Here is a 13,216-nt window from a genome sequence, read left to right as displayed (position 1 = left end):
ATTTCTAAACAAATACATAAAGTATAATAGGGTACCTTTAAATCTAATTTTAATATACTATAGCAAGCGCGGGCCACGAACCAAGTAATTGGGTTTAAATGGGAGCACTATAGAGTTCATCGATATGACAGCACGTTGGTAGAAAATTAGGCCGTTTATCTCCGGGGTTCTGGTGACCTTTCATTTGGTACACCATTGAGATGTTTTGGTAGAACTCAGGAAAATGAAATTTTAGCTTCAACAGATAATTTGATTTTCATTTTTTGCTGGAATTGTAGAATACGTGACATATGTTGTAAATGTGTGCATAGAACCATGGGCGTTCTAGGAACAAGTGTGCTGGAGGTGCACAACCGGAACCCCAGCAGCTTTTAAGAGATTCATTCTGACATTTTCTAAGAATTAGACCTATACAGACTCAGAGAACTTCACCGGCGCTCAACTCGTGCAGCCTGACCTTGATAGTGCATGGAAAAATGTGTGTTTCACAAGAAAAACAGCCGAAAAGTACCCTCATTTAGCGTGTCCATCTGGTAAGAAAGTTTTTCCGAAAGCAGGATGCGGAGTCCAGACCTTATGCGACGTTTTTTACGAAAATATACTTATAAGTATTCAAAGGGATGTTACGTAAGTTGTTTTCCACAAAACGAAGGGTGACATAAAAAAGTGTTATTGGTCTTCTCCCATACATTTCACCATTTCATAATTTTGTTAAATTGGTGACCAAGCAGGTGACGAGAAGCTGACTAAGGACTCTGAGAACTTGGCGCAAATTACCCAGGACAACAAAAAATAATTTCCTATTCAACCAGCATAATTGTTGTACCCGAGATCTGTCTATTTTTGTAGGTCAATTATACCAATTAGAGTAGATTTGATAATTAAAATTCCTAGAGATCTATCTCAACTTTTGAGTGTGCCCCCATTGCGTTAATATCCTTTGTAATAGACGGACGATTAAAGTGCTCGAATTGGTGTGAAAGATATTCGATATATTATGACATCCAAGTAATCAATGCCAAGAGCCCATTACCTAACACTAAGTTTCGGCTTGCAAATCATACTTGCATGTACTTGCAGGATGTGTTCCTTTAAGACTATCAATAAATATCAAACACTTGCTAAGTAGTTTATTGTGGTCTGAAATTACCTATTGCCAGTCTTAAAACTGATGATCAAATATATCTTTGTCGATCCTTTGTATTACGCATTTAACGGACCGCATGGATCGCCGGAAAAACAGACATTCTACCCGTAATAATGTTGGGTGCAATCAAGTGTTGGAGCATTCTTAAACCTGAAGTCGGTGGTCGCTATACAAAAAAGTCAGTCCAGCTAGAACACTCTTTGCAAATGTATAAGCATGACGGTACTGTACGCACAGAATGAATGAATTTACACGTTTAAAATTGGTTTCAATGATAGTTAATATTACTTTTGATACTTTTACTCCCAATATGACCATGAGAAGCTTTTGGAGAGTGTGGATGAGAGCATGGAGTAGGAAACGGAATCTTACCGGGCAGTTCCTTACCATCGCATGCTCCAGTCGTCGGGTTCTTCCTCTGTCCAGGCAGACACTCACATCGATACGACCCGAGGGTGTTGGTGCACCTTCCTCCAACACAGAGGCCAGGAATGGCGATACATTCGTTGATGTCTGAAACGATTAACTGCCCGTTTTTTCAAGAGAAACCGCATGCTTTTTTGGATTTACACATAGTCGAAGAACACAGCAAGTGTTTTGTTTTTGATTAGTCAGATTTAGTAATAGGGCATACTTTAGAAGGCAAATACACCTGTACGTCCTGGCCAAGATTGCAAATAGATGGATAAAGATAAGGAGGGAACAGCAATGAGGCCAAAATGTTATAGCTTAACCTACCAACGCACTGCTTGTTGCTATCATGGAATATGAACCCTCGTCTGCAAGGTTCGGGAGCTCTCGGGCACTGCTGGCACGGCTGACCCCAGGCCTGACCGATGGTAGCACAACAAAGTCCCCTGGTGCACGTCACTCCAATCAGTTGTCCTTTACAGGTATCACCCTCCACTTGAGTGTAGCACGGTCCGGTTCGGAAGTCTGCAAACAGGGTGTTCGAGTGAGAAATTAATGTGTAGCCAAAGAATGTCATGAAGATAAACCCGTTACCGAAATAGGATATTTACAGGTGAGGAGTGGGGAGGTCGGAGGGTAAGAAGTTGATAACAAGACTCACCCGCCCCCACCAGAGATTCAAATGCATACAGGGAATTTCCTGTACAAGAGACAACGTCTCGACGCCCCCCCCCCCCCAAAAAAAAAGCACATCACCACCACCACCACCACCACCACCACCACCACCACCACCTCGACACCAGGCGTACCAAATGTATTGTACGGTTAAGCCGTGCCATATACCTGGGGGTACTATACATCAAATACTTCTTTCCATTATCAGAAAAGTGCTAGATGACTAATTGGCTATTCTTGTCTTATCACTGTTACATTTCAAGAGTTCAGCATAATCCAGTGTAACCCAGATAGATGGATATCCAAGAATCCCCCAACTATCACACTGTGTCAATATGTACTATCGCCACGTAGCATGATAAACTGGTATATATATTTCGTGCTTGATTGGTGTTGTTTGCTCAGAATTGTTTTAGCTGCAAAGAACGATTTCGGTGGTGGCACATTTTATTTAGGTTGGCTTGGCGGCGCAGAACATTTTTACATTATTTATTTGAGTCACGAGTCCGTGTCGATGGTAAAGCAAAGTGCCAAAATCTCCATTTCTGTTAAGTGTGCACCTGCAAAATAATAACAATACCGGGGACGTGAAACTCTGTGCTGATGTTAAGAATCGACGTAAAGAAAGAAACTAAGGAAATCAGTTAGTGATGCGCTCTAGTACCTACCAACTTCGCATCTCTTTCCAGTAAATCCATAGGTACAGGCGCATCTGTCCGGTCCAATACATCGACCACCATTCAAGCACCCACTGCCGCAAACAGCTATGAATTGAAAGAAGAAAAAGAAGAACGGATTAGGAATTTACTCATGATTATTGCAAATTGATACATAAGTTGACGACTGCAAAAAACAGATATATACATGTACATGTATATAACGATTATGCATGTTCCATGAACTACATGAATATGTACAATTTGTTCGTTATTTCATTATTTCCTTTTGTACCTGGAAGGGAATAGTCATGATAAAAAGTTTGATGAGTCAGATGGTGGTCATGATGCTGACCATGATTATGAATTCCAGTAGTTGGTAACAGATAGGCATGAAAGAATACCCACGAGCTAATCCTTATATGCAGCGCTGCATGTTGACGTGATGATAATTTTGACTGCATGAAGAGCATTCATATATAAATGATACAAAAATATAATCAAAATAAAATGAATATTATACATTATTTATTTGAATTATTAGTTCGCACTTATTATAGCCGATACTTCCTCTTGCTGTTAGCCTACATATATTTTACAGCAGATCTCATAAGCGATGTTAATTCCTACTTCCAATGTGACCTTTCTACATCTCTGACCTACCCTCTTCACACTGGGCACCGGTGTAGCCCTCCTTACATTCGCATAACGTAGACCCCGGTCTGCCGAGTCGACAAGTTCCCCCATTATGGCAAAGGTTATCGCAGTTTTTCTCTTCAGAAGCTGAAAGTATAACATCTTAGTCTCTTCTCTTCTGCCACAGCTGTGACTTCATAAGCAAGCACTCTTTCAGCCATTTCGCACGACAATCCGATGAAGCTGTCTAATCTCTGCGTCATAAAAAGCATACTGATCCTTGTGGTATATGGTGAAATCACGCCATCTACGTGTGTTGAAGCAATGAGCATTCGCTGAGGTGAAAAGCAGTGGATAAGCAATTTCCAGGCAAAGCTTCTTTGCATGTCAAGGCAAGCAGTCCGTGAGGCAAGGTATGCCAGCGTCCATTGAACCATACATTGCACATGCATTGCCGTCCCATCTTCAATAGGCTGGTCGCGAGGCAAGCTAATTTCCAGTGAGTCATCAAGATCTGCCATGCGGTGTCAGAAGCAAGGCTGCGTTTTGGTCAATCCAACCATTGCCCAAAGGTCAAAGCGTTAAATGTGCGCACGATCATGCTTTGACATCGATTGCCAATGCAAAAGCTAAGAGCCCACTCCTCTTTTAAGTTAGATCTGGGGTTCCGTGTTAAAACTTCCCTCAGAGAAAAACGACCACGCGTCATGTAATTTTTTATGGACACCACGCAAAACGGACTTCACCAATTTATCATGACTTGTATGAGATCTCCCAAGAAGAAATTGGAGAAAAAGTTGCATTTTAAGCTATATAGCGAGGGATGATGTTTCTTTCTTTAAAACACCTGATGTGCCACGGGGTCGTTGTAGGATAAGATACTAACCATTAATTACATGGACCACGCATTTGATTAACATTTGTCACCGGTACATACAATACGTGCTTATTTGTGTCATCTAAATTTCACGGCTGATTTTAGTTCTATTGTCAATTATGGTAACATTACGGCCAGTAGACCCCAGACGACAACCGTAACCACTTTAAAACATTCCAACTCAGGTGGACATGTCAGACACTTCAGTTAATTGATATCGAATTAAGGCAAGGTTACATGAATCTAGTAGTCTATCGGACTATACAGGCATTTTTTAGATTATAAATAATGATATTACGTAGCGTTATGATTCTTTACAGGATGAGCTCAGCCTGATATTGACCAAATGGTGACCTTCTTCAAGGCGGTTGACAGATTCTAATCTCTTAATAGCAAACCAACTCAAGGGGTATTTAATAACAGGTGTGATCATTTTGACAGTCATATCATGTGATATAATCATCAAGATAACTTGGCATTTTATAGGTACTTGTATAAGACCAGGCAAAGATTAAAAAATGTATTTCGTCCGAACCATTTCACTATACCCACCGTGAATGTCAGAGTCAATGGTAAAGCGACGCCTTAGCAAAAGGGCATAATAACATTTTTGGCAAAACTTGTCGGGTTTCATTAGAGAACACCCTTACGCTCTTTATATGGCAAGATGTAGTACTTTGTAAGTTGAGAATGGAATATCATGATCGTAAATCAAATATTGTCACTAGGTATTCTGTAATAAAACCCGTACAGAGCTATCTGCACATGCAAAATATGCAGGTTAAGCAAGCACATACATATCGGCAATTCCAATTCTAATTCTAACCCTAATTTCAATTCTTCAGCAATAGATTTCTGTACAGCTGCATGCATGAAATGCCTAATTATTAATAACAATTGTGTTGCATTACAAAAGTGTCAGGTGGTTTTAAAGGGACAACCTGGGATTAGGATAGTACTCCTATTTGAAATCACGGACCGCCACATTACACTATATAAAGCTGGTCTCTCATAAATGATTTCGCTGGTCTTGCGAGGGAGGAATTTTGTACATGAATTGCGAGTTACAGGTCGCCAATGGTAAGCAAACAAATATACACAGTGCCCACATTGACCCTTTAAACGGTAATCAATGAATTATTCTATCCCATCCTCACTTCTATGTTTCTATTTTATCCAAGGGAAACTTCTGTTAATCTTGGAATTGTTTTACACCGACAGAGTCATATTAACAGGAGCGCAGATCTATGACAACCGAGAAATAAAGGTTTTTACGGGCAAATATACGGCACCCAGGTAGGTTTTCTACAAATCGCAAGGATTTTGACGGAGTGGGAAATACTTTCTTAAGGTTCTCAACAATCCGGAGGAGGTTAAGGGCGAATAAAATATCAAAAGGTATTCCAACTCTTGTGAAGAGTCTTCAAGAGACAGAAAGAAGATGAGCAAAAACGTCGGCCAAACAAGGTACAGACATTGCTGAACCTGCCCCTGAGGTAAAATACGAAATATTTCAGTCGTAGCCCTTTTATAAAAGTGTTCAATAGTTTAGTTGGCCTCATTAGAAAGGTAGGCCTTTGAGACGAAGTGCTAAGAGTGATCTCAATGAAGTCTACCTTGCTGTGCCTCAGCTCTTGTCTTTGGGTCGCAGTTAGGGTCAACTGAAGAGAGGGATTGAGAGTAAAGAACCCGGGTATTCAAGAAGTCAAGCAAGGTGCCATCACAATTTTCTATCATTAGAGCTTACATTTATCAATCATCATAATCAATCATACAAAACGCACACAAAATATTCGCATTTTTTACCATTTGGAATGAACCACACATTCACAACTGTTCATACAAGCAAAAAATTGAAACAAAAACGTCCTGCAGATCCACGCTTTTCGAATGGAATCCCGCAGCCGCAATCATTCACGTTAGTTTTTGACAACCTGGCCCTGTTGTGAAAAATTCACGATTTGAATGATACCAAAAACACGTTTACAGCCTTGTACCCTTTTGTCTTACCTGCACCACATGGTTGGGTCTGTACAACACCTCCTGGGCAGTAACATAGGTCGGGTCGAATACACGTTCCCGTTCCACAGGAGCTTCGACATGATGCTGAAGAAGAGATACATGTAGACAGATATAAGTCAAAGGGATCTTAGTCAAGACCTAAATACTTTTGTTTTTCAACAATAAGATAGGACAGCGAATGGATTCGGACTGCGCTTTTTTCGCCTTCTGATATAGTTATAAAACTAAAATGCAAAACATTTTCCAAAAGAAACCTGGTAAAATACTATTTGGAGGTTTTCATTCTCTGCATTATCATGACAAGTAATACGGTAATGTATTAGCTTCGTTCTCTCTTTGACGAAAGTGGTAGGTGTCTACTGGGTTAGTAAGATGTAGCATCGATGTTCCGCACCCTTTACGAAGATCGACGATTATGTAAATGGACTTATCGACGAAGGCTTTGAAGGGTTCTCGGATTCATCGTTCTATTCACCACGGAAGCTGTTTTACGAGTGTCACGTAAATAAATTCGCGCAGGACTTGATGACACCAGAGAATTTCGTAATGCGTCGTTGTTTGTGTATTACACAAGCGACGCAGTTCGAAAGTCTATGGTGTCAAAAAGTCCTAACGGTTGTGAAACCTGCCTAATACATTTAATGTTTGTAGTCAACTTACGAACAGAACACCTGTATCCACCATTGGACGGGACAGCTGACCAACCCTGACAGCAGCTCTGACTATTGCTGACGGCTCTTCCTCCACAGATATTCGGACTGAAAGGAAAGCCGGGTTAATCAAATTCAAAAACACCATTGTTTCAATGTTTCATTTTTTTAATTGGTTAATGTATACGCCTCGTTTTGACCACACACCATAACTTCTTGGGTTGGTAAAATATGCCAAAATGAGATTCTCGGTGTATTGTCTAATGTATGAGATTGGTGTGTTTTAGAATAGAAATTGACCATTAATATTAGATTTTTTGAATGACAGCGCCACACAAGCGGTGAAAAAACCTTGCCATACCGCCACTCGGTGCTAATCTTTAAACAGCGATGTGCTCATGGCGAACTTTCATTGGTAGCACTATCATTAATGATCAACTGATTAGTGATTTGTGTCTCATACCTTGCAAGGACACTTATGATTCATATTCAACCGTTTCAAATTTTCGAGCGGAATGGGCTTCTATGTAACTAATAAATTATAAAATTATTAAGGACCGGAACCTTCAATATTTTGGTTTACCACCTTCAAAACCACATCCGCAAAAGAAATATTTATCATACCACATCCATGACAATGTTGACTCCAAGAATAACTGGTGACACTTAGCCACAGAGGACATTTTGTTCGAAAGCGGCAAAGTATAAAAGGCATACTTTGTTTTCCCACTGAGGAACTTTCTGACTGTCCCCGCCAGGACGCAGGGTTAATGCGGCATACATGATGTGGAAATTGCTGGTTAATCATTTTTAATAACTGATGCTGGACTGGCATGCACTTGCAGTACACATGGATTTTCACTTTGAACTTCGCCTCATCGAACAATGTGTGACACAAATATGGTTACCACAGGACAAAGGATGATAGTCGCGTTTTTACCGAAACCTTTTTCATTCAACTGTACTTCCTACAATAACCACAAGTGAGATTCCTTTCATAAGCTTACATGCATTACACAATGTAAAGAATGTGCTTTTACAATGCGATGTGGTATGAATGCTACAGTAGCTTTTTTAATTTGTTACGTTTCTGTGTCACGGGGACATTCGAGATACCCAAGACGGGTAATCGGGAATTTTTAAAAATTACGTAAACATAGGGACCTATACTAAGTATATGGAAGTAAGTACATTGCCATAGGCCTATATTGAACTATCATCACTGTAACCGGGGTGGTATACGTCTGAACTAGGCCTATGCATTCCGGTCAGGCCACCAAGGTTATCCGTTTACTGTGTCAGGAATGAGTTAATTTAGGCTGCCTCTCAAAATCGTCTATTTTCGATTTTGAAGCCTTCTCGTGATCATAGAACGGACTTGCTGCATTATACGGCTGTCAGCATGGGCTTCGCACATGACGTCATTAGAAACGTAATAATAATTCCAGCGGGAATGGTGCGAAAAATAACGGGGAACAACCGTATAGGTACGTGTATACAGCATAAGGGACTATACTCAGGAAAAGTGTTTGATCATTTGAAAAATCATGACACCCGAACCAAACAAGCAACATTTAATTTACGAGCCGTTTGACATGAGACCGAAATGTTTAAGACATACTTTCTGGCATAAAAAGCCACTTACACTATAGGTCAAGTTTGTGGAAAAAACTGCTTTCAAAGGTTTATTACACATTGATCGTGGTTTGTCCAACTCTTTGAACAAAAGTCAAGACTTTGTAGAGATTCACAGCTAATCAATCATAAACATAATCAAAAGGAAGCAGACAACAACACGTAAATAGGCCTTAGAAAAAAGTATTTTCTCGATCATAACTCTTTCAATGGTTGCTTATACAGGCATCACCATTTTGACTAGCACTTGGAATCATTAAGCAATTAGGACTTGTCAACATTGAGACGCAAGTATAGGTCTACCGTTACCCGATGGGGTTAATATGAATCGGATCGAGGGACAACCCTAAACAATGAAGTTGAAAACGGTCGGCAATCATGATGCTATAATTCGAGACTGAATTGAAAGCATAGTTTTTTTGTTGATCTGGCACAATACCGCAGTTCGTAATGGAATATGACAGGAAAAACGTCTTTCTAGTTCAGTTATTCGAAATGAAAAAAGAAATTCCGCCTACACAATACGTACGAGAGAATGATGACTGCAGATAGAAGACATTCATATAAGAGTGTTCTGAAGCGGTCGGTCTGACATGTTTTTAGAGCACAGGACAATAATGCATTGCATAATGTACTATGAGAACCTCTTCCCAAGATGCTGAAGCAAAAAATGGCGAAGCGATCTGTTCATATCCAGTATTTACAGAGAAAGCTGGACCAGGCATGTTAAGGTATTTTTCGCAGTGGAACTGCGAGGCCAAAACTCCAGACGCAGTCCTGGCCTTGATGTCAGTATCGTCCTTTCCAAGATCGGCAGCCAAAAGGAAGATATAGGATGACGACATCTGGCAGTCTCGCACCGGGACGCGACCGCGCTTATGCGTTAGCGTTGCGCGTTATTTGGTTCCTTCGGGTAAAAGGCGGGCGACAAAGACATAGGCCAACATGTTTGTACCGTGAGCCAAGGACAAAGTCAAGCTTACTGCTAAGGACATACACTACAACCAATGAGCAGAGCACATCCCAGGCTAATACTAGTAGTCTTATCCTTGAAAACCTGAACCAATGTCACGGCCGCGTCCTTCTCCCTGGCGTGTTTATATCTAGCTACCGAGGGGGGTGCTTTAAAGCTCAGGATGGGCCATCCATGCAGGGCCTTTCACACACGGCACTTAATTGCCAAGCTCAGGAATGTGTGCAATGGCGGAGCGATCCTGGTATTTGCGGATGAGAATTGGCCGGTCCTGCCCCTTATTTTCTGCCCCTTGCTTCGACTACAACAAAAGGATGACAGTCCATGAGCCTTGTCCTTGAGGTCAGAATAGGCTGTGTCTAAAATAGCCTGTCAACAACCCTAGCTAACCGAAAGAGAATTGGACCTCCCTCGGTGTTCTCTCCCAGGCAAGCTGAATTAGGCATGTTGACAAATAAGCTGAAGCTACAGGGTACCACAGGCCATTTGTTAACGTGAGTCCCCCCACTCCAATAATACCGACTGACAAGTGTGTAAAAGCTTTCTAACTGTTATTATCTGGACTTTTAGTTATCTTCCAAGGACACCCGGTGTTTCGTGTCGAAATATAGGCCCAGATTTGGCATTGTTGAAATCCCAACTAAGACTTGGGAAGGACGCATATCTCCACCCATCCGGATAAGGATTTTGACCACTGCAGATTAATAAAGTCTTTAGTCATTGTCGGAAGTTACTACCGTAATATATATAGTTTTGCGATCGACGCCAGTCAGCCTGCATGGACAGGCCGACCAAGATCTGCATGGTACAAAATTACAGCGGCAAATTGTTGTTCAGCGGTAAACTGAATACTCACAATGACGATAAACCGTATATAACATTCGTACAGTATGATATTATGCTTATATACCATAATTATACCTCATCGTCGCGTAACAAGTTTTTCAATTTCATAAATGCCCCTCTCTTGTGAGGTGAATATGGGTGAAAACGTGGCCCTGAATCTCAGGGTGACACCTTTCAATGAAAAATGCCACTTCCTGCCCAGCAAGCCTCATGTCGGCTAACCCCTAACCTCATCAGGTTTTTTTTATCACCTGGCATGCTATCGCCAGCACTTGATAAAGAGCAAATATGTTCGTACACGTAGCCTTTTATTTGTGCATGGAACTCTGAAATCATGAAAACAATTAAAGTCTAAGACAATACGCGGAATGAATGCTGTTTTCAAAGCTCCGATGCCTACCGCTGTCGGGGTGCTATAATAACAAAGTTCTATAGGCCGAAAACCGAGAAAACATCAGCTTCTTCTTTCAGTAATTTCACTTAAAATGTTTGCTATAACACAAGTCTAGTAATCAATAAACGTTCTTGGTGATGAAGATAGACGTAAAGATGCTATTGGAATTAGTCATACAGGGTTAAACGGCTCAGGTGCATACGATAAGTCGCTTACCCGTAGTACGCTTGGTTTCTCCGCTGGTTCGAATCCTGCTGTCCTAACACAGCACATCCTTGGAACGTTTGAAGTAAAAGTATTTTGATCACAAATGCAGCGAAAATGTCTCGTATTATCCTTAGAGAAACCATGATGATTAGCTAACAGTCACAGTGCATCTCTGGCTATGAGAGCAATGATAATCAGGATCTGACAGCGTGCAGGCTCACAACAGGTGTAGCCTTCCTTTGTCTCCCACCACGAAAGCCGAGTAAATTTCAGCTATTCCGTTTCAGAAACGAAATCCAGAAACTTTCAAAGAAAATGCAGTGTCTCGTGTTGCTGGTATCAACGGGAGGAATCAATTGTCTCTGCTATCCAGATGAACCTTTACTCCGTCAGGGGCCGTCGGTCGAAAAGCGTATGCGCTCCCGGGAAATTGTTCTTAAATAATGCAAGTTTACCTCAGTTCTGACCAGGTCGATTTTTATCAACCAATGAATGAGCCGCGAACAACCTTCTGCTGCATGACAAACGTCCTTGTCAATGTTTTGCAAAAATGCGCAATAGCCTAGTGTTAAAAACTGCAGTTTAGTCTCGGTGAGAAAGTGTCACGATTGTGGAGACACATGCATTGGGTGCCCCTGGAATCGCTGCACAAGACGTTTCTTTCTTTGAAGACAAAGTGTGTCAAATAACCGACTTGCCAATTATAGTATAGCATGAAAGGATGGGGAGTCTTGGTGAATGGGGGGATATTCTTGTCACAATTGGAAAAGTCTGGGACAAGTGGAAGAGGGGACAATGACGAAGAGCTACGAAGTGCGAAATAAGGAACGTTGCGATAGCTTGTGTACCAAAATGGTGAACGATAAAGTTGTCATTTATTTTTGAGGTACATGTACATGTATATAGAAACAATGAACTAAACATAACTTGGAGACTCAGAGACCAGAAAGCAAGAAGGGCCGGGCGACTGGGTCTCTCGACAAAGCAAAGGTGAGGGCAGTTCTCAACCGTAGGTTCGAACTTCGGGTTGAGAAAAGTAAGGCTAAGGTTCTAGTCATGTAATACTTGTATCAGCTTTGATGATGATCTTTCTCAACGAGCCCCCGTATATAAAAGACGTGACAAAACGCTTGAAATGCCACATATCCTGATATAAACAGTGTTTTTCAACCTCTTTTCGATATTCTGTAAATGACGTGGCAGTAAAAAAAGCCTGATCTCAGGATGAAAATGCCACGGCCCAGTCATAAACTCGATATAATGATTCTCATGAAATAATGCCACCGGTGATCGAACTTTTGGCCCTTTTCTGTCCAGGCACGAAAACTCTTAATGACGCATTCATAACGTAATCTCTTGTACTTCAACTTTTTAATCGGAGAAATCAACAATAAAATAATCGACATGTCCTTTGTGATCCTCATAGCGGTTCGCCAGTTCATTGCATTAACCTTCACCAACAATTTGTTTTTGTTTAACGGACGGAACTGAATTTCATTTCAGCTTCATATCGAGCTAAAAGAACTAGAATTTCGATTATCTTTTTTACTTTTTTTCTCATGATGAAGTTCACACTCTTTATCCATTTAATTACATCATTGAAATGTTAATGATACTCATCAAGTTGAGGAGTATTTCGAGTGTAAACTCTTCAACACCTTAAATACGCGTCTTATGGAAGATCGACGATGATCATGAGATTGAGAAAAGCTTATTGGTGCATTTCGCTCGCAGTACTGCGTCTTTCGTCTGGACTGAGCGAAAAACATAGGGACATTCCGGTGCTGAACTGATCTCGTCGGTGTAAGTTTGAAATGTCTAGAAGTGAAAAACACTGAAAAACATTGCACCCGGGAAATTTTGAAATGTCACGTTTTCGGAAAGTGTTCGGGGACAAGGGCTTTTATTATGCGCTACTCTGAGGTAATGACGGCCATGGTGTAAACCATAACCAAGAATCCGTAACCATGATATACAGGGACTGGGACACAGTTTATTACACTCCACCATTTTTCTCCTTTCTTTACACCACTGGTCAAGATCGAGATCTGCTCGGTTTCCTTTTCGACCAACACTGAGTGTCATAT

General features: G+C 41.0%; 1 protein-coding gene across 4 annotated transcripts in view; it reads right to left on the bottom strand.

Annotated features, from left to right (window-relative positions):
* LOC135483169 (fibrillin-2-like) overlaps window positions 1-11,729 on the bottom strand; it is a 38,022-nt gene extending 26,293 nt beyond the window's left edge. Inside the window, exons 1-8 of one of the 4 annotated variants that reach the window (XM_064763791.1) lie at window positions 11,139-11,729; window positions 7,085-7,182; window positions 6,413-6,508; window positions 6,019-6,063; window positions 3,553-3,672; window positions 2,902-2,997; window positions 1,886-2,083; window positions 1,520-1,660 (exon numbers count right to left, since the gene is read on the bottom strand). In XM_064763791.1, the coding sequence (XP_064619861.1) occupies window positions 1,520-1,660; window positions 1,886-2,083; window positions 2,902-2,997; window positions 3,553-3,672; window positions 6,019-6,063; window positions 6,413-6,508; window positions 7,085-7,182; window positions 11,139-11,272 (928 nt within the window). In that variant the 5' untranslated portion in view covers window positions 11,273-11,729. The remainder of the gene's footprint in view (window positions 1-1,519; window positions 1,661-1,885; window positions 2,084-2,901; window positions 2,998-3,552; window positions 3,673-6,018; window positions 6,064-6,412; window positions 6,509-7,084; window positions 7,183-11,138) is intronic. The other 3 variants (XM_064763793.1, XM_064763792.1, XM_064763795.1) reach the window with 3 other exon arrangements.
* Window positions 11,730-13,216: the final 1,487 nt, after the last annotated feature.

The sequence above is a fragment of the Lineus longissimus genome, chromosome 2 (genome assembly GCF_910592395.1).
Source record: "Lineus longissimus chromosome 2, tnLinLong1.2, whole genome shotgun sequence".
Taxonomy (NCBI): domain Eukaryota; kingdom Metazoa; phylum Nemertea; class Pilidiophora; order Heteronemertea; family Lineidae; genus Lineus; species Lineus longissimus.
This window is presented reverse-complemented; position numbering and strand designations above follow the sequence as displayed.